The sequence below is a fragment of the Haplochromis burtoni genome, unplaced genomic scaffold (assembly GCF_018398535.1).
Source record: "Haplochromis burtoni strain Fernald_Lab_line unplaced genomic scaffold, NCSU_Asbu1 Contig_89, whole genome shotgun sequence".
Taxonomy (NCBI): domain Eukaryota; kingdom Metazoa; phylum Chordata; class Actinopteri; order Cichliformes; family Cichlidae; genus Haplochromis; species Haplochromis burtoni.
The window spans coordinates 1,307,375-1,332,547 of NW_024582450.1; the positions used below are offsets into that span (position 1 = coordinate 1,307,375).

A 25,173-nucleotide genomic window follows, 5' to 3' on the forward strand; every position below is an offset into this window, starting at 1 on the left:
GGCGAGATACCAGATAACAAGCCAAACATTCTTTTATTTGGCAAAGACAAAACAGAGAGATTTCTGTGCTCGTCTCTTTTGTTTTAGTAAAAAGTGATTACACCGCAATTAACGTGCCACGGGGAGAAATTTCAGCCTCATGTTTAAATCCAAATTACAAAAGTAATGGGAGATTTAAGGTCAGATTGTAGTTTTTATTAACTCCTTTTTGTTTCTATTACATATACTTTACAATGACGTTTTTACCTTTATGATTTTGTTTTGAGGGCCTTTTCAAAATAATCAGATTGATGTCGAACGTCTTAATTAAAGCCAATACAATTCACCATTGTAACAAATTCACTCAGTGCTCTAATTTATGCAAATACACAAAGGATGCATCATTTGATATTACTGAATGTGTTACTGGAAGCAATTCATATTTTTATTTATTTTTTTCTATATATAATATGAAAGCAATAAATATTACCAGTAAATAAACTTTACTTTTTAGAGTTTTTACTATTTTTCAACAAAACAAAACAAACAAACAAAAAAACCTTATACAATCTAATGTACATTATGAAAAGTTGTACAGCTTTTTTATGTTTAAAATAAGGATTTATTTTTATTTATTTATTTTTAATATGTAGATATAAATATATATTTTGTCAAAATATATGATATAGTCAAAGAAAAAAAGTGAGACAAACATACACCTCATAAAAGTTATAAATAAGGGTCCAAGTGAACATTTTTGGGAGTAAAGACCTTCCGATTTGTTAGCGCCCGTGTTGCTTTTTTCAGTGCCGCAGTCCAAGCCCACACTTTAGTACGTCTGTGCGTTAGCGGCAGCCGCAGCCCTCCACTACCATTTCCTGGTAGTTTTTAAGGACCACCTTGTCATGTTCATCTAGGTAGAGCATGGAGATCGCGCTGAGCTCTGTTGGCACACAGCAGGCCTTGGGAATATTGTTGTTCACAGAGTTCACCAGTGTCTGAACAATGGCGTGGTTGGTTGAATTCAGATGATCTGCCAGAGGAAAGGGGCATTCCCCATGGCAGTAATAGGCCTGGTAACCAGGAGGCGCCACTATCCAGTCATTCCAGCCTACATCGCTGAAGTCCACGTACAGCGCATGGCGCCGGCAGTTGCGGTTGCGTTTACGGCCCCGCTGTCTCGGGCTGCGCTTGGTCCGGCGAGTCAGCGGATGACCCTTTCCGTCGTGACCAAAGGTTACCAGGAGGGGGCGTAGCTGCTCCCAGTCTTCACCGGGTTCTTGGTGCAGCGAGCGGCTAATGCGAACGTGTCGGCCCTGGTGGCGTGGAGTCTGGTTGAGGTGCAGAACCTCCACAGCCAGCCCGTAATTGGGAAGTCGTTCACGAGTCCAGCGCAGCACGGCGGGGCTGACGTCAAAGCTCTCCCAGCGCGACGCGTTGTGGCGCACGAGCCGCGTATCCAGTAGCTGTGTGATAAGCTGCCCAGGTCGGGGGGCTTTGAGCACCTCGTACACGTTTATTCGGTGAAGTGCCTGGTCGTCTGAGATGGCATCAGCAATGGCCTCATCAATCTGATGACGGTAGAGCCTCAGTTCTGCGGAAGACAGAAGCTCGTCCTCTGGGATGCTGCTGAGGTTAAACATAAAACGAATGGGCATGGGTCCTCTGTCATCCAGCTCATGTAGCTGCTCCATGTGCTCTGAAATACAGCAAATAAAATATTTATTGCAAGCTTAACTAAGAAACTCAATAATTTTGAGACTATGTAAAATAGACTTATACATCCTGAGCAAGGGCAAAAATAGCAAGGGTACAAAATATGTGCAATATCTTGATTCAAAATTGCACAAGTTTACAGTCATTTCCTCAGTTAAACAGCAGAATGTTTACTTTTATATGTTATCAAAAGTCACTACATGTTTGACTACCACCATTTACATTTTATACTTTTTCTGTAATATTTATATCAGTATCAGTGAGTTCTAGCATAATCCTGTTATTACCAGTTGCCAGTGACAGGATGAAATGAATGTTACTAGGTTTTGAAGCTAGGGTAGGCAGCAATTTTCCAGCATCTTTCTGCAAAGTAACCACAATAAGCAGACAGAATGCGATTTTTCTTCAGACAAATGCAAGTTCTTCAACAAAATGCGAAGTTGTAAAGTTAAAGAGTGAGGCACCTTGACAGCTCTTTGAAAAGCGCATGTGACATCAAAGTGTCACTTTAGGGTGCAAAGATTTCCGAGTTTGGTTCCCATCACATCAGTCTTTCAATGTTTTTGGTGATTTTGTTTGGTGGATATTTGTTGTTTAGTGTCACTACTAAACCTACGAGGAATCCCTGAGAGTCAAAGGATGTGATAGCAGAGTTTGGCGAGTCACATCTTTCTGACCTGCTCAGGTAAGGTGACGTTGTATGAAGACAGCAGTGATAACAGTGGTAGTATGTCGGAGATGAATGGGTTAGAAAAGGCTTTCACGTTTAACAAAAGGGTTTGACGTGTCAGTTAAATATTACTCAGCGGAAAGTGCTTTGCTTATCTGTTGGGAACGCACTTAGGATGGAGAGTGAGACCTGCAGGATAGCAATGCATTGTAGTTTTTTGTCTTTGCTTTTTCAGGTTTATGCTGACTGCAGTTTAAATGACTGATCAATATTAGTATGCCTTAAGCATCTTATGTGTTTTTCTTTTAATGGCACTCTGTGCAGCAAACTCAGAGAAAGTTAAACATGAAGAACTCTGGTGAATATCTTTGTGGCTGCCATGGCTCAGGCGGTAAAGTAAGATTGTCCACTAACCACAGGGTTGAACGGTTTGTTCTGATCCCAGCCTGTTGCTGGATGCGTGTGCAGAAGGGCTGCAGCAACTTTCAGCAATTACAATGCAATTTCTCCAGGAATTGTTTATCCTGGATTTATCTAACCAAATAATATGCTCCCAAAATCATCACTGTGATATGCACCAAGTTCAGTCTTGCAGATCTGTGCTGGAGAGCCAGCAAGGTTGTTGTTTTGTTCTTTTTTTGTTTTTTACTGGCATGCATCATTTCTCTGGACAAGTCTGATGCTAGATTGTGCAAGCAGCTCTCTGTCCCTGGTGTCATTTTAGGAGTTGGGTACTGTGGCTCTAGCGGTGGGTTATAGCCCCTAATTACGAATGTTTAAGTGTGTTTGTGAAGTCTCACAATCATATTTTTTCAATTCTTCTGGCAATTCTTTTTTCATATAGAGGCTCAAACAGACAGTAAATACATGCAGCCTAATTGGAAATCACAAGCATACTCATTTTTTGTTTCGGGTATTAGGTTTATCAGTGATCACAGGTGTGTATTGTACTTCAGCTGTATTATTTAGGATTTTTTGGAATTATTTTGACTCATCACATTTAAAGGATTTTGAACAGGGGTGCACTCAGGTTTTTTTTGTATACTGTGCAAGCATTGTATGCTTTCTTAAAAATGATTAGATATAAAACCATTTCTTTGTATAAAGCTATCATTTTGTACACTGGAAATATGTTTACTTTGAAAGGCCTCCAGGGTATTCAAGAATATAAATGTATATCGTCCGTGTTTTCTTATCTATCTTTAAGGATTATCCTGCCCTTCTTTCAATGCCTTTCTCTGAGCACTTTGCTGAAACATGCATTACAAGGAGGGTGGTGATTAACGTACCACAGCTACAGTATAAACACAGTGGAGGCTCCCTATTCCACGCACAGTCTGCAGATTTCTGGCAAGATCATCATTGTTGGGGAAAGGAATGTTGTGTCTACTATTTTCCTGCTCAATCCACCCCTGTTATTTCACACCCAGGCCCTAATCTTACCCAGGTGGTTCTCATTATTAAAACCTGCTGTGTTTTTGATTAGCTCTGCAGTTTATTCACTTAAGACATTTATCATTTTCATCATGAATAATCATTAAGGAGTCAGACAGTACAGGAGAATCTCAATTTATCTGAAGCCGGTGGGAAAGGAGGTGTTGCGAGAAGACGCGGTGCGTATTCAAATCCTCAACCAAATCAGATTTGAAGTGGGCACTAACACACTTCGTAACTTATGTAAAACAAAGAGATGCCATCAATTAGACCCAGTCAATAAACGTGCCATCTGAATTCAAGGTTAGAGGTTACACAGTTTAACCTGCCTATAAACATGTCTCTTCACATAATCATCCATCTGCTGCAGGCTGCAGTGCCTCCCTATGTTTTGGACAGATCATTTAACTGAGTCATACCATCACACAATGGCGCTGCCATGAAAGCGAGAACTGCCACTCTTAAGGCTTCAGAGCATATTATTAACATAGTTTAGTAAATCAGAAGAAGGGTAAATGCTTGTAGAGGAGTAGAAACCGATGCACAAGCACACATGTGCGCGTGTTCACATTGCATCACATGCAGAAGTTCCTGTACTAGCGGTGGTGCGCTTCCTTTTCTTGCTAGCCTTGCTACGCTACCATTTGAGTTCATGTGGCCGTGCGCTACCTTAGCAACACGTCTGGCAAGGCTGACTCATCCCTCCTTCCTCACTCCCCTCTCTATCCATAAATTATTCCCAGTTTTCTCAGTTATCCATGGTACAATTGAGTTCCTTGCTGACTAACAGTGATACATCATTTTCTTTCTTTTCCAAACACATTATCTTTTCAAACTCAGCTTACGTTTCACAGATCACTCAAACTGGACTTTCTCCAAGCCCAGAGAAACCTCTGCATTTGATGCTAAAACGGATCAGTCACAATAAACAGAAACCCTTCTAATGTTCCACTCTGTCTATCACACCAGCTTTTTGAGGCCATTTTTCCATCTCGCCAAAGAGTTGCGAGCATCTGCTCTCAGCACCCACATTGTTGGCAGTAGGGGCTTTATTTAGAAGTCTGCAGAGTAGCATTAAAGATAATTGTACGTTGAAGAAGGTCCTTCTAAAAGAGCCCTCCATATAAACTGGAGACATGAGAGAGGAGCACACTACAATTCCCGTCCAAGAACGGGCTTTTTAAAGCCGTGTTCTCCTGGGTGGGGTGAGAAGTGTAAGTCAGTAATATGGAGGTATGCTTTTACTTCAGCTGCTAACCAAACACACAGAGCTTTGTCAAATTAGGCTCTTGAGAGCTTGTCTAGCAGATTTTTTTTTGCCCCTCTGTAGACAGTGTTTGGTGACCACATCCTTAGATTCCTTGGTTATGGTGAGATGGGTGGAGCACTCTTACAATCATGTTTCAAGGGATGTCGGAAATGTGCTTTTTTTAAAACCCCGAATACTAAGTAAACCTCACCCATGCCAGCGCACTGCATTACCACCAAAACTATTGGAATGCTTGGCAACAGCGACCTTGCTGTAAGAGTGGTGTAATGGTTTGTGTGCTGACACTTGTATTTATCATCTCTCCTCCTACTAATGACATTCCTTCTTTCAGTTTTGTGCTCCTTAAAATTGTTTTTCTGGAGTTCATGTGATGCGAAAACCCCCTATTTTTTTTGCTTACCTTCATGGTGGAAGCCCCTCACAGTGTTGGCCCGACTGGCTGACCTTTCTGGGTACTCAAAAGCAATGTCGTGCGCTCCGGCCTCCTCAGCCTCACCCGACTGTAGCCGATAAAGGTCCAGCAGGTAGCGGGGCACAGTGGCTGACCGACTGGGCCGCGGCCGCCTTTTGAGGCCGAACATATGCAGCAGCGTGGCCTCAAAGTCCCGCAACAGTTCATGGCTTTGAGCGGCCGAACGACCCTGCAGGCCAGGTACTTTCTTTTTTCCTTCTTCAGGTATCAGACTAGCATGGTTGCTCTCTCCCAGCAGGACTTGGCATATTAAAATGACCATCAGCATTCGATTACCAGGAATCATGATGTCTCTGGTGAGAGCAGCAGATGGAACAGGAAGATAAATGATTAAAAAAGGGCTAAATAGAGCAGATATAAAGGCAGCTATAAGATTTGTCTTACCCTCCATCCAAAACACCATTATTTTCTCTTGTATAAATGTTCCCACTAAAGGCAGACTAATTAGTTTCAATAGTCCAGTCTGCCTTGTTTACAGTAAAGTAGTCTCCGATCAGATAGACCATTTAGAGTTTATCTTTATCCTCCAAAGGTAAACAGCTAGCTCAAGAACCCATCTTTTTTTTTTTTTTGAATGGAATCTCAGGGCCATTCCTCCCCACTATCTCCCTTCCTCCTTGTCTCCTCCACTATAATTAGACAAATAAAAGAGGCAGCCCTGGGGTCTAAGCAAATTCTTAACTTGATAAAAAGTCTCGGTCTTAAGACATTCTGCTCAAACAAACCATGGCCCAAACCTGGGACATTGTGCCACACACTTATAAGAAAAAGCTCTTCCTCAGGCACGTGGCTCGCCCAACACCCCTTAGGGACCTTCAGTCCAAGTCTGGATAGACGCCACATAAATGAGTGAGTCAGCAGACAGAGAGAAGGGAGATGCAAGATTTAGCAGCGTGTCACATGCCGCAAATTGAAATGGCATGGCCCACTTACTTACCGACAGAAAATAAAGCATGGGGAAACAGTCCATGTTTGTTGGGAGCAGGCAATGGACCCGTTCTTCTAGGAAATGTCAGGTGGCGTTGGGTGGCTGCAGGAGAACTTTGAAGTGACCCTGTTCCTGAAAGATGAAGACAAAAAACACAGGGATATTGTGAACTGACACTTGCAAACACTTGAGGTTGTTACATGGCATTTCTTCAAAGAGTAGCACAGGAGCTTGTGTATGTGTGTGTTTATTGGTGAGAGAGAGACCCAGTGTCTCTTTAAGGCTTATCATTTTGGCTGGTGGGTAAGCTAGCTATTTGCTGTAAGTGGAATGTAAGTAGGCATGTGCTACAACACAGACAGCAGATACCTAATGCTTGACACCCACCTTGGTAAGAAAATACAACTTATTCAACACTTACATCTATTTCAGAGACACCCATTTGAAAAGCAGCTTCCTACTTTACATTAATGACAAGCTAAAAATCTGATTAGCGCCAGGTTCAACAGAAAAACGTCAGAACCCACAGAGCACAAAACAAGTCTGATCACAATTAGCAAACTCTTTATTCAAGATAAGAGGGCTGTTGGTTTACTAAAACTGAAAACCCACTCAGCCTTTACCCCTCCAAGCGACTGAGTTGACCTATTTTAGACAAGGAACTAAACAGATTCTTCTTAGAAGAGCTTCTCTTCCATTTTAGAGCTCACATGGGTTGTGACTCTGATGGCAGGACTTCTCTACTTTGATAACACTGTACATACAGTAGTACATTCACCACTGATGTATGCATGATATACTGAGCAGAATGTGCTTCTAGAAGACTAATTTAAAAAAATATATATAACACTTCCACACACAAAAAAGAACCACTTTCCAAAAAGGGAAAAGTCAGAGCTTTAACAGGCAGGTTTAACAAGAACAACATGGATCAAATGATTCAGTTTGTACACCTCATTTGAAGTGTTAAGTGCTGCTGAATCGCACTAACAAGGTTACTGAATTTTAAGTGACCACAACAACAGCATCATGGAACAAACACTCCAAAGTGACACAAGGCTTCGGTCATCATTTGGATCTTGTTCCACTGGAGCACAACCAAGAATTACTGCACAGTGAGGATGCATATTAGCTCACACTCTATCTGCGTGTGTGTGCGTGTGTCACATACAGTTTGTGTTTTTCAGCTTGCTAGCATGCCTGGCTTCATATCTATGTGATTAACTTGCCTCCTGCATGCCTCACTATACATGCAATCTAGGATCTATTTCCCTAACGGTATTAGACTTTGACCTCCGGTTGACCCTCCTTTTCTCGGTCATGACACAAGATCCACTGTGCAAGAAGAGAGGGTGACATGCAGTGTGCGCGCGCACGACTGCAAAACACAGCGCATGCATTGACGTGCGTGTCCGCATAAGTGTGTGCCACCATTTGCATGTTCGTGAGAACTGCAGCAAAAAGAGTGAGGAGGATTCAGAACATGATCAGCTCTATTACCCATGGGGTGAGGGGATAAATGTGTGTGTGTGAGAGAGTCTGTGTGTGTACATCTCTGACAACAAACGTTCATTGTACAGAGAGGGCCTCTCCCATGATTACAGGGATTCATAGCACTCAAAAACACTGACCATACAGAACATCTTGTAACTGTAACCAGCCACTGACAAAGCTGCAGGCTAAAACAGACACACTCAAAATGGTGTGATGATGATGAAAGAAGATGTAAGGCAGACAGGGAGTAACGCTCAGCTCTGTGTCTGTCAAGCCAGTGTGCTCGTGTTTACTGGCCTGTTTTCACTAAGAGTGATAAGAAATAGTTTTACACCAAATTCTTAAAAAAACAACAACAGCAGCAACAAAATCGCCGCCCACACCTCTGCACTCATCATAAACGTGCAGTCATTTATTGCCCTCTCAATCAAACAAACGAAAACAACATGAGATTATAAAACAAAGCTGGACACACAGAAAAGCTTTCCACTAAGTGACAGAAATACATTTTGCAGCAACCGTTGCAGACCAGGCTGCAATTAGGCTGCAGCAGTCAAACTGCCCTTGGCTTTGCTTGATCCCCCTTGGCCTCTCTCATTCGTTCTCTCTCTCTCTCTCTGTCTCTCTCTGACCAGAGATAATGTGATCAGACTATGCACATGGCTCTTCAGATGTGTTTCCTGAGGAATTTAACAGTGATGGTGGGAGGGAGGATGGGAATGAGGGAGGGAGAGAGGGAGGAGAGCAACAGGTCACTGTGGAACAGTGATTTTATCATTTTAGTCACAGGGTTCTACTTATTGATTGATCAGTGGCAATGTCTATGCTTAATTCCGGTTGCTGCCTGTATAATTAGAAGACATTTATGTCTTTGAATGGTAGTCCCAAAATAATGCCATGCTCTTGGAATGAGCAATAGGTAAAGAAAACACACACACACACACACAACCCCAAATGTCACACTTTCTTTCTTTCTTTTTTTTTTTTTGCTTTGTAGTAACCAAATTAACAAAGCTAAATAATAATATTTAACCAGTCAGCCTAACAAAATTCTATATTTTATGTGCAGGTTGGGATATTTTTTAAATTTCTCAAGCTCGAAATTACAACATACAATGATGTTTCTCTGGCATTATAAACGAAAGGCAAAAAGTCTGAGGGAAAAGATGAGGTGTGTGGGATTTTTTGATGTATCCTGTCGGGTTTTTTTCCTTTTATTGAAAAATAAAGGGGAAAGTGTCAATGGCACGTTTTTTCTTTAAAAAAAAAAGTGTGTTGTTAATTGTGCGTTAATAACGGAAAACCCAGAACAATCAGACGGAGGCTGACAAGGAAAATGACCGAAAAAAATTAAAGCCATCACCAGAAGTGACATGTGACTTCTTTATATATAATATATATATATATGTATGTGTGTGTAAAAGTAATTCTAAAATTAATTTATTTGGCCATTCTGCTCCTCTGCAGTTCACGAGATGAATTTGAGTTGCAAACTAAACTGAGTGCCAAGGAGACCGGGCGTCCGCAGGCCGCAATTTTCCCTGCTGCAGTTTTACCGGATTAAATGACAGGATTTATCTTTACAACGACTTGTTGCAAACAGGTGAAAAACACGTGAGTGGACAACAAACCGGACTCACATCTGCAAGACTCTGCAGCTGTAATGTATTAGCATTTCATGTTTTCACAAGCATTATGTCATTACTGGACATCAGCTCAGTCAACTGGCGCAATTATGCGTCAATTATTGTTCAAAACCCGTGCGGTAAAATGAAATGAACTTCATCTTTTGCGAGAAACCCCCCAACTTATTTTCATTATCGCTCATCTCTGATCTGTCAACCTCCATCGTTCATACGAGCCTTCATACTTGGATGACAAGAAGCAGTTACAGATGTTTAATCAGTGTTAAACTGAATTATAAAATGCATACACGTGCGCAACGCTGGCGATTTCAATGAAAGACATAAAAAAACAAAACAGCAAAATCTGACGCTGTGTTTGGACATGACCTCATCTTGATTTGTCATCGGCTCAAGTCTCGGGCACAATAACCTGTTACTTGTTTGGCCATGATCACAGCGCCATTCGTTCCAAAATGCACTTTTATATCGGTTTTTGAATGAGTTCCGCACGCTGTGAGTGTTTTTTATGCCCATTTATTCTCGCGCATTTATCCCGGAACGGTGTTTAAACTCTCAGCGGAGTCGCTTAAATGCGCACAAAGGAGAGACCCAAACTTAAAGTAACAACACTTCAGCGAGAGCCTCTCTTGCTCAAAGATGTGTGTGTCTGTATGTTGTTGCTGTTGTTTTTTTTTTTTTTTAAAGTTTCGCTGTTGACTCTTTGATGTGTGTAGTCTAAATGTGTTGTTTGGTGAGCGCTTACCATCAGTAGAGGTACAGGTATCCTCGAATGAAGTGAATATGAAAGGGAAGGTGTAAGGCAGTCCAGGCGTAACGCCGAAAAAATGCCGAAATGTGCCTTAAAGGAGAAATTATGCGCCTTTTTGGCTCATTAATCCTTTAGCGACACCTCAGAACGGACAAGAGGAGTGAAGGCCGGCGCTCGGGCTCTGCAGCGGGGCTTCTTATTCGTCTCCAGTGCGGCTCACTAGGGCGATCGGCGCGCAGGACGGCAGGCTTTCAAATGATCCAGCATCTATGGCCCCTTGCAGTTTTTATGTGTCCGCCCAATTTACCCTCTCTGCCTCCTCCTTCCTCCTTCCTCCACGACCCCCACCTCCCTCATCTGTCTCAAACACCTTGGATAACCCCCCCCCCCTTCTCTCCTCCTCCTCCTCCACTTTAAATAAAGACAACTCACTGCGCTTTCCCCCCCTTTTCACTATGTGAAACTTTGCATTTTGTCTTTAAATAACGCCCAGCGGGTCAGATGCCCGGTAAGTCTCCATATGCAACATGTTAGTGACCTAACCTAAAATAAATAAATAAATAAACGCCTTGCGTACCTGCAGATGTAAACAACTGGTCTACTTTAAAAATGCTATGCATATTTAAGTATTTAAAAAAATATATATACACGTGGCCACGTGCGTACATTTTTATTGGTTAAAGGCTTTTTCTTTAATCCTTTATCAAAATTTATGAAATGTATTCAAAGTGATTGGCTTCCCCGATATAAGCGATGTGTTCCCACTAATGTACAACTTTACAAAATAGCTTTTCTGCCTCTTGCACTTCTTATTGTTATCGTCATTTGAAATGATTCCACGGTCGCATGCCGTGGATCCATGTTTCGATAGTGCTTTTGATGAGGGGTTCCACGGAACTTCATGAGTGCTCTTTAAACTTAGTAGAGGGTTCATTTAACATATAGACATTTTATATGACTGGTATCACCGTGTTATGTACTTGTGTAACATTTCAATCACTGCCTAACCCCACAGTGGGCCATCTGTCTGAATGATTTTAAAATGACTGTCATTTTAGAACTACGGATGTGGAACGGTGATAAAGAAAATGATATTAATAAAGCAGATAATCACAATTAATACCACGTACTAAAAAAGATGTAAATTCAGCCATCATGTTCTTTTCAGTCCTGTTTTTTTTAAAGTATGACTGAAATTATTCCTTGAAGGATTCCGTTTGGCGAACCGCTGCTTAAAAAGATAAAAATCCGTTTCCCCGTGTTATGACTAAAACGTTTCTGCTCCTGTATATGTTTAAAAAGCATTTAAAATGTGCCAGAAACATTACAGATTTGTTTTAGTTTGTTTGCAGTCTTAATAAATATTATCTCCACTTGTTCTTTCCCAGATTTTAGTCTTCCAGCATTATGCACTGTATACATGTGCATTTTGTCTTTTTGATGAGACCTTGCTCATTTATTTTTCGTCAGACTTAGAGCTTTTTTTTCTTTCCTGTTTTTTTTTCTTTTTTTTCTTTTTTGATCCATATTTAACCACTTTTAACTGAAGATTTAACAGCTTGAATCACACCAGTGCCCAAGAGTCTATATTTAATATTACAGGTTTGTAGGGTTGGCAAGAGTTAGAATGCATAGATGAGTGTCAGATAGGTCGTGCAGTTTCAGTTTTACTACAGTACTACAGTTACTGTATTATTCTTTGTATAATGTAACTTAAAACTTCCTGTTGTTAAACAAAAAAAAGATTCACCTGCATTCATTTGGTTGTGGTTCCCCACTGAGTTGCAGTATTGTTAAAATTGCATGTGATGTACTGTGTATCACACATTGGTGCAGGATGAGTTTTAGACTGTAAAACTGCTTTGTAAAGTTGTGCATGGTAGAATTAGGAAGGGGTTGTTGTATTGTTTTACAAAAAAATCCACGGCCGTCACTCTGGATATTTAGGAGTGCTATTCTGCCTCCTTATTTTCGATTTCTTTGATTTCTAAGGTGCATGGAGAGCATCCAGTCTTCTATCAACAAGTACTACCACAGCGTAGAAATCAGAATTACGTGAGCAAGCTTGTAAGTGGTAGTAAGTGGTGCTAGGCTAAAACAGACTAGATGGCTTTCACATTAATCCAGTTTTCTGATTCACTTCCTGTCTTACATTAAGATTGACAGCATGTCAGAATAATACACACTAATAATTCCCTCTCTCACGATAGACTAAGTAAATACTGGATGGTACATTATATCACATCTTGAGTTAAAAGTTGCATTGTGGAATGATATGAGTCCGTGCTGATACAATGTCTGTAATGCAACACAAACATCTTTTCCATATTGTTAATAGCTTTAAATTCTTTACTTTTTTTTATTAGTTTTTAAACGAATAATCTTACAGATTGCCCTTTTAGAGATGTTTTTGCTATTAAACTGGTTCCTCTCAAGTCCTTAAGCCCTCTTCATTATGTTGATTGCCATTCAGAGATTCAGTTCTATTTGACTTTAGGTTTTATGATTAATTAAAGCAAAAAAAAAAAAAAAAAAAAAGACAAACCAACAAAAAGAGTCTGTTTCCTTCTCGACAGTTTCGACAGTGGAAATTCCAACATAATAATCCTCTCGGTGTTTTTAGGTGAATTAACAATGGACAGGATGTTTCTGTGAGGTCACAAAGATACAAAGACGTATAAGGCTGCATCAGGGTGATGTACGTAACCTGTGGTTGTCTCATCCATCAAAACAAGATTACACCAGCATGACTTTGTATTGCAAGTTTTAAACTGAAGATAAGCTTCAAACTAGTGAAGTGAACACAAACAAGCGGAAAAAAATAAAAACAAAACCTGAATTATGGCGCAATTTATTTTGGACAGATAAGATAAAACTCAATCCATCCTGTACCAGTGAAAAAAGAAAAGTTAAACAGTTCAAGCACACGTCACCTGTCAGATATGATAGATGTAAAGTATGTTATTTGCCTGCATGAGAGTGGATTTCATTTTTTTTAGATGATTAAAAAACAGTTGTCTCAGTAAAGCTCTAAGATCTTTATTATTATTATTATTATTATTACTACTATGTAGAATATTTTTTACTCATATTCATCGTATGGGTATGAACACACATATATTCACACTTTAAAAAATATTCTACTATATTCGTTGTGATCCTTTTACATTAAAGTTGGGATTTTTTAAAATCCAAAATACACCACAAGTCACCCTAAAGTGGACTGAAAGGTTAACTTTCAAAACTGTCTTGAGTGCAAGTAATGTGGTGGATGCCCATTCCAAGCTGTTGACTGGGTTTAGCCTCTTTGAGCTCCTCAGATACGAAGGAGATTATCAAATGCGGGCGGCTTAGAACCACAGGTAGTCAGTGAGGAGCTTTCCCACTGCTTGCACCTCTGAGTCCAAAGTTTTCTATAGATGACAAAAAAGTCCCGAAATGTCAAATTCAGGCATGTAAAAACATCAGCATTCTGGTAGCGCGAACATCTATTGAGGAAGGTAGAAGTTGCATGGAAAGTTCACCCTGTTTTTCTTTTCTTTGACTAAACTGAGCAGGTCAAAGAGCTCACTTATCTTCTGACATTTGCCTGCAGCTATTTGTGGGGAAAGGTCAGCAGCTTTGCTGTTTTAACGTAAGCTGGGAGAGTGGAGTGATTTCACCTACCTGTGTCACTAAATCCTGCTCGGAGCTGCTCACCTGTGAACACCAGCCCTTAATCAGCAGCGGCTCAAAGGTGACCCGAGCACCTAGACCTCCAGCCTGATGTCATAACACACCTTAATTTTCTCTTTTTTTCTACCTCAGAGGCTCTGCAAAGTGCTCACTAGTGCAGACACGCGCCACAGCCATTGATCAAACCTCAGCTTTCACTGCTAATGCTTGGATTCCTCACTGGAACATTCTTCAGCACAGCTGCCTCGTGCTTCTTTGGGTTCTCGGGCTGAGGGTTGCTTGTCCTGTAATCCCCTAACCCAGCCTTGAGACCTAAAAGTCTGTAAGTGGTGTGGGGGGTTCAGGGAGGGAGACAGACAAGGGAAGCAAAGTCTGAGGATAGATTGGACAAACTATTTTAATCCCTGTAATGGAATTGGCATGTAAACTCATGAACCTAGAAGTAAACAAAAAGAAAATGGAGAAGGATGGATGTTGAACTGATCTGAGCCTCTCTGGGATAACTGTGTTGAAACTCTTCTTTCCCCCACCAAACTGCTTCCAGTCTCTTTCACGAGAACAAAGGTGGCCCAGCGTCTTTTCCAGCCCACCCCGTTCAACAGATGTCATGCTTAAATAAACCCTACAACTCCCCTTTTACAAAGAATGTTTAAGCAAAAAGTTGCCGACCCACTTGGGGTTTTGTTCTTCTGTAGACAAAGAAACACACAAAAACTTTAGCAAAGACAGTATCAGTGACCTTTTGAGTTCACAATAAAAATAAGCCATGCCAAGTCACCTCTTATTGGCACTCTTGCTGGAAAATATCATCAGACCCGTAACAAAGAGAGATCATCAGTGACACTCGGGCATATGAGATTGAGGCTCTGTGTGTCAAATGATGTGGAGCTGTGAGTGAGAGGACTTTAATGTCTGTCCATCTCATGCTGTCACTGGTGCAATCCTGCCCCTGCCAGATGTTATCAAAGAGACCTGGTCAAGTGAGCTGCAGAGGGGGGCTTTTTGAGCCTTTCCCTCTCTCTGTCAGGGTGCAGGAAGATACACTTGGGCTTCAACACTGTCCAGACACAGCCTGAGTGCAGCAACGCCTGATGCCGGGACTCTGGGGGGTAACGCTGGGAAACTTTCTCAATGGATTAAAAAGCTTTTTTTATCACCATTTGGATTGGCACTTGAAGATACTCCTTTAATCTGAGAGGGGGAATTGACTTTGGCCACACCGCAGCCCCTAAGAGGCCAAGCAAAGAGGTAGCAGAATAAATTCTCCAGTGGTGAGAACTTCACAAGTGTCATGTTCTGGAGCTTGAGAGAAAAATAGATTAGGCTTGAATAGATGGAAATCAACCAGGAATAGAACATAATTAAATAACATGGATGCAGAAGGCTGATACACTGCCCTGAGAGATCCTGTGACCAGTGTTTCAAAACTGAATATCTAGGATTCTTTTTGGATAAGAACGAGTGTGTAATATTCTCCAAATCAAGTTATGAGGTCACCGTACAAAGTTGCCATTCAGCAAGAAAACTGCTGCCATATTTTACTTTCTCAAGCCATAATAAAAAGAAAGGCAGATCTTTCCAAAACTTTACTAATCCATTTTTCAGAAAGTTACGTACCACCTTCAGTGACCCCGGCTGAAAGCAGAAAGCTGCATCAAAATGAGACACAAATCAGACTGCCTATCTACTCTTTAATTCTATCAGTGACAAAGAGCCTAACCTCATAAATCATAAATGGGCCACAGAAGAGCCGCAGCTCCCCCAAATGAACCAACACAAAATTCAAAACTTACCAGAAGTGAAGTACAAAGTACAAAGCTTCTGCTCTAATTTAAAATGTTTCCACTTTGTTATCTTTTCGCTCCAAAAACACACGAGTGTTAACAGTATCTTTTCGAAACTTGACATTTAATGTAGTGCGTAAATCACTCCGGCGACCTGTTGTCCTTTTAAGAATGTAATTACATACTTTCAAATAAAACTTAAAAGGATCTGACAAGTTTTAAAATGCAGTGTGTGCTCTCAAGATGGAGGGAAGGAATTCCAAGCAGTTGGGATATGCTAACATCCCTGTGTGGGCGAAGAAGACATGATAGTGTTGAAATGAAAGAAGGAAAAAATGAAAGAAATATAAAATTAAAGGTAATCAATGCTGCATTCACCGATATTATCGTGAATCTGGGTTCTATTTTTCATCATAGATGTCAAATACTACTATTGAGGGTTTACTATAGTTGTGAAATAGTGAAGATCACAGTGGTAGGAGAGACCCTCAGACATCAATCCCACCACCTCATTTAATTATTTATAATCTACGAATGATACAGTACTGTGCAAAAGTCTTAAGTTACAGTCATTTCTTTATCTTTTAATAGGCAAATGGTTGATAGAAATTTATTGAAACATGTGTAAACATAACACGCTTGTAATTATTTCTAACAATTGGTGTGGCCACTTTTACTCATCAGGCTGAGACATGTCAAAGCTTCCCTTTATTTGTTGCCTTTTCTTCCATTCTCTGTCAAGATGGTCTCACATTGTTTTAATAATTTTGAGGTCCGAGCTCTGGAAAGGGCAATCCATGACCGATAGTGTTTTGTTGTGTGTTTTTCCACCGAGCTATGCTTTTACTGCATTGGCAGTAAAAGAGATCACTTGTAAAAGAGATCACTTGTAAAAGAGATCACTTGTATTTCAGATCACTGTCATGCTGAAAAAAGAAGCCTTTCAGATGATTTTGCACGGTGGATCAAAATCTGGCCATAATTTTCTGCGTTCATAATTCCATCAGTCTTGATAAGATCTCCAACACCACTGGCTGAAATGAAGCCCTGAACCATAACAGAGCCTTCACCGTGTTTTACAGATGGCTGTAGACACTCACTTATTGATGATTGACAACGTTGTGATGATGTAATGTGACAATAAAAGTGATTTGATTTGATTTTGATTATTTGAACCTAAATTACACATTTGGATTCATCTCTCCATGAGAACTGGTACTACTGATTTGTGTAATTTCTCACACCCCAGCTTTTCCTGTCTGTTTGTCTTTGTCTTGTCTTCTTAAGGATAACTTCTTGACAGGCACTGAGACAATTTTATATGAGGCTTTTTCAAACAGTAGATGGATCAACTAAAGGGCCAGATGCATCTCGCAGGTCCTGTGCCAAATCTTTGCTGGGTATCTATTTCACAAGTACATGATTTTCAGATGCTTTTCATCTGCTGTAGATAGTTTTTAGGCCCCACGCTTTTTCTGTTGTCCTCCACTTGTCCAGTTTCCTCAAATTTTTTGGGACGCACACCCTTTTTTAAATTTTTTTTGCAAATAACTCTTTGGGAATTACCTTGGTGGTGCTAAAATACTATTTTGAGCCTGTCAAACTGTGCTACCTAAAAAAGATTCAGTTGAAGAAATTGAACAAATGCCCTATCTCTAAGCTGCATTCTCTTTCAAAAGTTTTGGGAAATATAGTTTATACTCAGTTGAAGACTTTTGTTTTTTTGGAAAAGCATGATCTCCTGAGGTTTGAAATCCTTCCTAGCACAAAGTTACACTGTTACAGGTCTTTAATGATATTTTCCTGGTATCTGATTCTGGTGACTACGTGATTTTTCTTCTGCTTGATCTAACTGTGATACATGGACCTGGTATTTCATTTACAGCATCTTGAGAGTATCCGTGGGTGTGCTTTGGAAGGATTTCTGTCAGCCTTGCTGGCTCTGATTCCTCCTCCACTCCCCTGCTACACGGGGTTCCACAGGGCTCAATTTAAGGGCCACTGCTTTTTGTACTTTATCTACTTCTACTTGTATCCATTCTTAGAAAGCATAGAATCACCTTTCACTGCTATGCTGATGACAATCAGATCAATGTGTCATTAAAGCAGAGGGATGTTTCTCTCTCTTAAATACTGCATGAATAAGTCTAGCTTCTTTCATTTAATTCTAGGCAGCATTTTCAGAAAGTAATATATGCCTTTATTAGGTCTTAGCTATATTACTGCAACACACATTATGTTGGACTTAGTACAGCTCATCTTCAAACACATTTGTACTCTTTAGTCTTCAACTCAGGAAGACGCATTGTTTTTATTGGTGTTGTTTTTACTTTTCAGTGTATTTATTTATTCATTCTTGTGCACAGCACTTTTTTTATTATCTTAAAGAGCTTTATAAATGAAGCTCGTATGATAAGATGTGTTTCTGCAACAGGCTGCTCATGAAAAAGTGCCTAAAAATACAGAATAAATTGGTTGTTTGCTAATCGTCTGTTATGTGTAGACACAACACTGGTTTATCCCTTGAGTTAGGTGCCTTTTTAATGTTTAGATGATTCATAGCTCAATTTTAAGTGACATACCAAAAACAAAAAAAAAGGGAGAGGGAAGAAAAGAAACTATTGCTCAAGACCACTTTAAAAATACTTTTAAGTAAGTAAGTAAGTAAGTAAGTAAGTAAAAGTCTGGCTCCTTTGATCCAGAGTGTAAATAAATGAGGAGTGGTTTATGAATTTTGCACAGCATTGTATGTTTCTTAATACTAGGGTAAAGACCTTCTACTAATGTAGGCTGTTGCTGTAAGTTAAATAGCTAGACTTACTCATTATTACAGCTTACTCTGGGCAAATAAACACACTGTCCAAGTCATTTCCTGAACTGTTTCTGGTTTGTTTTGGTTAAAAAAGAGACTAAATGTCAACTTTTGTTCTTACTAGAGATCAGTATTCACCTCTTTGTCTGTGAAGAAATCTAAATCTTAACAGTTTGGGGCATTTTTGCCAAATATTAAGCTGTGATTAATGTTCTTAGTTTAGCAAATAATCATTTCTGATCCATGTTAATATTAACAGACTATTGGACTCACAACATTTTTCTTCTAAATGTGGACAAAATATTTAAAGCTTCTTTTCGGTTTGCCCTACAGGCCTGTTCATGCCATCAGTTAAGAAATTCTTTTGTAATATTTCGTCTGTTTACATGATTTTTATCTGTGTATTTTAGTATCTTGTTCCAAAAAAATAGTTCCTGATTATATGTTTCGCAGGTCAAAGTGTTTAGTGGACTACTGGTTGCTAGCCACGGCTTTACTTTCCAAGTAATCTGCAGATGTTGGGTAGTCAGCTCACTGACTGATTATGTGCTTGACTGATATGTCAAAACACTAATAAAAGCACCATCAATTGATTTATTAGGAGAGACCGATCTGTTTATCAAACTTGGATATTTGTCAAAGTGAATTTGTTTGCAATGTCAACAGTGCACAAAAGCTGGATGTTGAATCATAGTGCAGCATGTCAAAGAAATGTATTTGCGATCGACTTATTCACTCATGTAACGTGACACTGGATGGTTACAACGCTTATTTTGGACCTTATCTGAAAAGTGTGGAAGCTAGAAATGATACATTTCCTTTCAGTGATACAGTATATTCACCAGTTTAATCTAGTCTGAGCAAAGCCCCTGTGTTTGTGAGTTTATAAGGCTGAGTGAGGCTCAGTCTCCAATGACTCACTCCTGACGTAATATTTCATGGTGCAGTCAGATGTTACTCTCAGGGGTGTCTGGCTTGCTGCTTGGGATTTGGAAGTAGGTGGTGAGGCGATTAGGTCACCGCACTGCTTAGAGATCCAGGAATGCTGTAACCCAGGTTTTGGGATCTGCTCCATTTATGATCTCTCTGTGAGAACCAGTATGTTGCATGCTCGTGCCACACGCTTGTGTTAGAGCAGAGTAGCCTCCAGGTTCCACCCAGCACCATATTTCTAAACCAAAAGGGATTTTTACACACTTTAAAGAGAGAACCTTTCAACTTTACTTTGGGGGCAGCAGCATGTAATTGCTTTTGCTGGAATTGCTGACGTTTTAGGAGCGGTCGGAATATCTTGGCGAAGCCAGTGGCAACAAAGCTCTGATGCTTGGAAGCATCAGCCTGTTGTGGTTGCTTTGGGAGGAAATTCTACAAATATCACCATAAAGTGACATAAACATTCTCAAACATCATGTCAGTGTGAAGTGAAGCTATATAAACCCTTTTTGCAAATACACAGAAACATAAAAAGCAAGTTATTTAAGCAGTCATAGGATATGGAATTTTAGGAAAAAAGGTACAAGGAGAAGGGGAGGACTACTGAAGAATTCTCTTTTGTAGGATATCCTATGATCTTTTTCTGGATGGCTGACTGAAAACTTAATTTCTAGCTGGGCCTGTAATTGTAGGTCATTTTGCTCTATGAGTGCAATTGCAGATTTGATAAACAAGATCCCCTGGCAGTGCAGTGTTTACTTTCAGGGCCTTGATTTGAGAGCTGAAGTTCAGGGGTGGGATACAGTTTGCCCCACATACACTCACACAGACTGGCTAACATAGCATACTGCACAGTATGAATGCAAAGACACATGATCCTGTGGCAGGGCTCATTCCACTTTCTTAGCCTGCTGTTGCGCTCACTCCCAGCACATTTTTCTACTGTAAAGATTCAATCTTTAAATGCAGACTACAAATTTAAAAAGCAAATAACACTGTATGTTTTAGCAAACATTACCCAATCATGAGTAAATAGTAAATCTGCAGGGGAGCTATTTTCAGACACAAATTAGTTGTGCTACTGACTATTTATGGCAACAGGACGATTCACTCACAGGAAAATAACTGCACCCATGCTCATGATACCGAATTAGCATTTCATTTAGTACTAAAAAAAAAAAAGCATCAAGCCTACAGAATAGGAATGCCACATCTGTGATGATGATGAACTGAATCCCAGCTGGGAATTAAGCATAAGGTGATGTTTGAATTTCCTGATTTAAATTTACGGTTTGCACTTCTAGCATCCTTTTGTGTAGCGCGAGTCAGAAATTTATGAGGCCGGATGTAAGCTGAGTTGTTGAGTGCTGGGAAGCTCTTAAATACGTGCTTAGTCATATTACTTGTTTTCATGTCAAATCAAGCTTTAGGGTGAAAGCAAGCTTCTGAGGAGCCTGTAACGCAAGCGCGATGGAACATGAGAGGGAGTTTGGTTGTGTAGTAAAGAGATGCTCCAATCTCTGCAAACAAACATAACTGAAACAAAAATAAAGCTAAAGAGAGGAGGACAAAGCGGGCAGATTTATTCGCTGGAGTTTCGGAGACATCTTAATGGATCCAGTTAACTGAAGCCACATTTTTCTCCTCTCTGTGCTTAACCACTGGGGCTGGTTGACATGACACAAATTTTCCGTGGACAGTAAAATAAATAAATAAATAAACAATGGGTCGGTGATTCTAAAATGAGTCAGGAGCATTAAGAGTAGTAGTACGTTTTTGTGTACTCCATCTGCATTAGGGCTGCCGCTGATGATCTCAAAAATACAGCGACTTAGGCAGAGATGGTCCATCCTCTCACCTCAACTCAATCCAGTTATCTTCATATTATACCAGGTACAGTTGTTATATAATGTAAGGTAAAGAGCCTACAATATTAGTGCAAGAATCCCCACATTTAGACCACCGGATCCAGCTGTAAACATAAGTTTCATTAAAATGAAAGTTTAATCTTAAAATTAGGATCAGTGTCTGTCTCTCAATCCCAAACTGGGAGCTTTGTGAGTTAAAGAAAATGTTCTCCAAGATTTTCCAAGTTAATGGAATTTGTATTAATTCAATTCAGTTGTATTCATGTAGCACCAAATCACAACAACAGTCACCTCAATACTCTATATTGTAAGATAAAGACTACAATAACCCCCAACACTGAGATGACCCCCAACGAGGAAGCACTTGGCAATAGTGGGAAGGAAAAACTCCCTATTAACAGGAAGAACCAGGCCTAGGGTTGGGACCTTAGTAACCTACACCAGTGCTGTTTCTGTGCCATGATTCACTCTGAATCCTGAGTGAAATTCTTCAAATAAACGATTCCTCTCCAAATGGTAATTTTAAACAAATCCTTTGACAAGGAATTTAAATGAAGATCAAAAGTTTCTAAAACTTTCACTGACATCAGTGAGACGGGCGTTCATTTTTTTTCTATAATGGTTCTATAACGTTTCCTGTTTTCCTCTATTAGTACAGAACGGTAAGTAGTATGTATGTGGTGAGCTTTTTTTATGTGTAAGAAACTAGCTTCCCTAGGGTGTAATTCTTTTAAATGAAAGCCTTACTTTTATAAGGAATAACGTCGATTTGTGAATCGGATGTTCTTTTCCAGGATCTCAAAGAAAAAAAAACTTCTGCAAAGTCCCTTTTCTTGGAAAATCTAACTTATAAAGATTGTGTGTTTGTGCGCACATCAATAACCCTTTATCATCCAGGAAACACAAATATGTCACTTCTGTATTGACGCATGCAAACATCGTATTCCTTTAACAAAAGGCCAAATGTGCTCACGTCCAAGCCACAAAATAAAAGCTTGCTGGAAAAAAGTTAAATAAAAATACCACAGTTTTAGTGATATTAGCCAGAGTAATGATACATGTGTCCGTGTTATTCCATGTGTTGTTGTCTTTAGTGGTTTGGCTCACTTTAATTGTACATGAGGGCTCATTTGAAATGTTTTGTTTATTTATGTGTGTGTGGATATCCGGGAGCAGGATCTAAAAAAGATATGTATAAACATCTTCTCCAAAATTTGATCTTAACCAGAACACAACTACAAATCTGAAAAACAGTGAATGCAAGTGAAACTTCCTCCCTCCCTTCCTCATTGTTGTGCAACCGACACCTTTTAAACCAAGCTGCTTTTACTCTTCTGGAGCTGTAGGTGCAAAAAAAAAAAATCTATTGTGGGATAACACTGGTTACCATGGCAGCTACCTAAACATGCCAGTGGTTGGTTTGGGGTTTGCTGCCAAATTTGTTGCCTTACTCCTCCAGTTTCCTCTCCAGGAACCTGGATCATACCATGGGGTGGGGGGATTGTGTGCTAAGAACCATCTTCTGCTGCAGGGCTATCAACACAAACTGCTTCTGTAATGACTGCAGCAGAAAATAAGCAGAAATGTTATGCGTTTCATCATCTCATCAACATGCACACTTACACTATGCTGAAAATGCAGGATTTTCTTTTCTTTTTTCTTTTTTTTTGTCCACACCAGTACCTCATCCTCTTACCTAAATGAAATTCAACTTAAAAGGGAAGGAGTTGTAGACACACAATTTCAGGTAATCTGAATTTAACTTCAATAAAGCTAAAAACTAAAAACAGAATAAGTGGCGGAAGTGGTGCACTGAAGGTGATGACCCATAAGAGGAAATTTAATTCTTCCTCAAACCGCAGCTCAGTTCATGTCCAATCATTCACCTTTACCTACTAAAATGCTGTCAAACCTAAAATGAGGACGTGGGCCCAGCTAGTGAAATAAGGTATGATTTATTTTAATTGTCCAATCACACTTCGTACTTCTCTCTGGTACAAAAAGACTGCTGGATTATGTGTCTTTGTCATTTTTCCTTTAGTCAAAAATTTAGCACAACCCCAATTCCAAATCAAGCTGCCACACTGTGTGAAATTTAAATAAAAATGAAATGATCTGCAAATTGCAAAAACATATTTTATTCACAATAGAACACAGAAAACATATAAAAAATGTATTGGAGAAATTTTTCATTTTGAATCTGATGGCAGGAATATGTCTAAAAAAAGTTGGGAACAATGTAGAATAAAGTTCCGCAACAAAGACTTTGAATATCTCATCATCTACAGTACATAACATCATAAAGATCAGACATCAGGGACGAAGCCAAAAATCAATATTGGATGCTCACGATCTTTGGGCCCCCTCAGGTGGCACTGCATTAAAAACAGTCCTGATTCTGTCATGGAAATCACTGCACGGGCTGAGGAACACTTTCAGAAATTGTCTGTAAACATGGTTCAATCTGCCAAGAAACAAGACCTAAACGTGATCCAGAAACATATTTATCCACAAAGCAAAGTGGTCCCATTACATTGGATAACATTGGATAACATGCCCCCACCACATCTTATAGATGGAGGGACTATCTGGCTTGTTATCAGCACTTAGTTCAAAAGCCTGCATCTCTGATGGTATGATGGTGCATTAGCACCTATGAAATTGGAAGCTTGCACATGTGGAAATGCACGATCAGTGCTTAAAGATATACTCAGATTCTAGAGCATCAAATACTCCCATCCAGAGGGCATCATTTTCAGGGAATGCATTTCATATTTCAGCACCGCGCATTGCATGCATTACAACAGCATAGCTTCATAGTAGAAGTCTGGTTGCTGAACTGCCCTGCCTACAGTTCAGAACTTTTGCAATCTGAAAGCATTTGGTGCATCGCAAAACGAAAGCTGCAACAAAGAAGATCCAGGACTGTGTTTAGAATATCAGATGTTTTCTTTTAATTTTTTGCCCCCGCAGGCTCAAAGACACTTCAGCGGGGTTGCTAAAGGATGGCAGAGAAGAACAAAATTGTCATTTTTTCCAGTAAAGATTTAATCTCCTTCCATTGTGTAATCAGTAGTACATACACTTGGCTGACTCATGCTTAAATTTAGTTGATCCACCTTCGTGTCACTTCGGCACGATACCAAATTAGCAAACATATTTGAATACAAGGTTCTCAAGAGGGGTTGTTGACAAAAGAACAACAAACATTTACAGAAGCTGCTGCACCCTCCTTGGCAAGAAGAGCAGGAGATGACATCAGAGGGGGAAAAAAACACAGAAATTCACTGTTTATGTGGTGTATTTTTGGGGCTTGATTATGTGGGACTCCACAACGTTTTAGAGGCTTTAAGAAAACTTTAACCATTGGAGCCTCGGCAGATCTTATTATTGCCTGCATCTGTTGAAAACCAAATAATGGCGGGTGGTCACCTTTCATCATGGAATGATGAGAATGGGTTCTGTAAGGTAAAACCACACAATGCAAGCATGGATGTGACATCACTGCTTTTAAATGTGTTTTGTGTCCACTGGCTAGTAGAGACAGGAACCATCTGGGCTAGTTAGAGAAGGCTGGATGATGAATGGAGTAGCACTGTGACCGTGTGCATGTGTTTGTGCCTCTGCACTTGTGATAATGCATGGAGAGCAATATGGAATGTTTGAGGCTCACTTTTCCTCAACACTTCTAACCCATATTTAACTACGAGCTTTAAAGGTGCAATACATACTTTTCTTAACAGC

At 40.0% G+C, this 25,173-nt stretch overlaps 1 protein-coding gene across 1 annotated transcript; it reads right to left on the bottom strand.

Annotated features, from left to right (window-relative positions):
• Positions 1 to 481: 481 nt before the first annotated feature.
• Positions 482 to 10,637, bottom strand: bmp4 (bone morphogenetic protein 4). Its single transcript, XM_005934275.3, has 4 exons — positions 10,352 to 10,637; positions 6,479 to 6,601; positions 5,470 to 5,834; positions 482 to 1,678 (listed from the first exon to the last, which is right to left on the bottom strand). Exons 3-4 carry the CDS (start codon positions 5,825 to 5,827, stop codon positions 825 to 827), a joined length of 1,212 nt encoding a protein of 403 aa, XP_005934337.1. The 5' UTR covers positions 5,828 to 5,834; positions 6,479 to 6,601; positions 10,352 to 10,637; the 3' UTR covers positions 482 to 824.
• Between the last annotated feature and the right edge of the window lie 14,536 nt (positions 10,638 to 25,173).

Coding starts and splice junctions, on each gene's coding strand:
- bmp4 (XM_005934275.3), bottom strand. CDS start 5,827: ATGATTCCTGGTAATCGAATGCTGATGGTCATTTTAATATGCCAAGTC. Junction 1,679..5,469: donor GAGGGGCTTCCACCATGAAG/GTAAGCAAAAAA, acceptor GCTGTATTTCAG/AGCACATGGAGCAGCTACAT.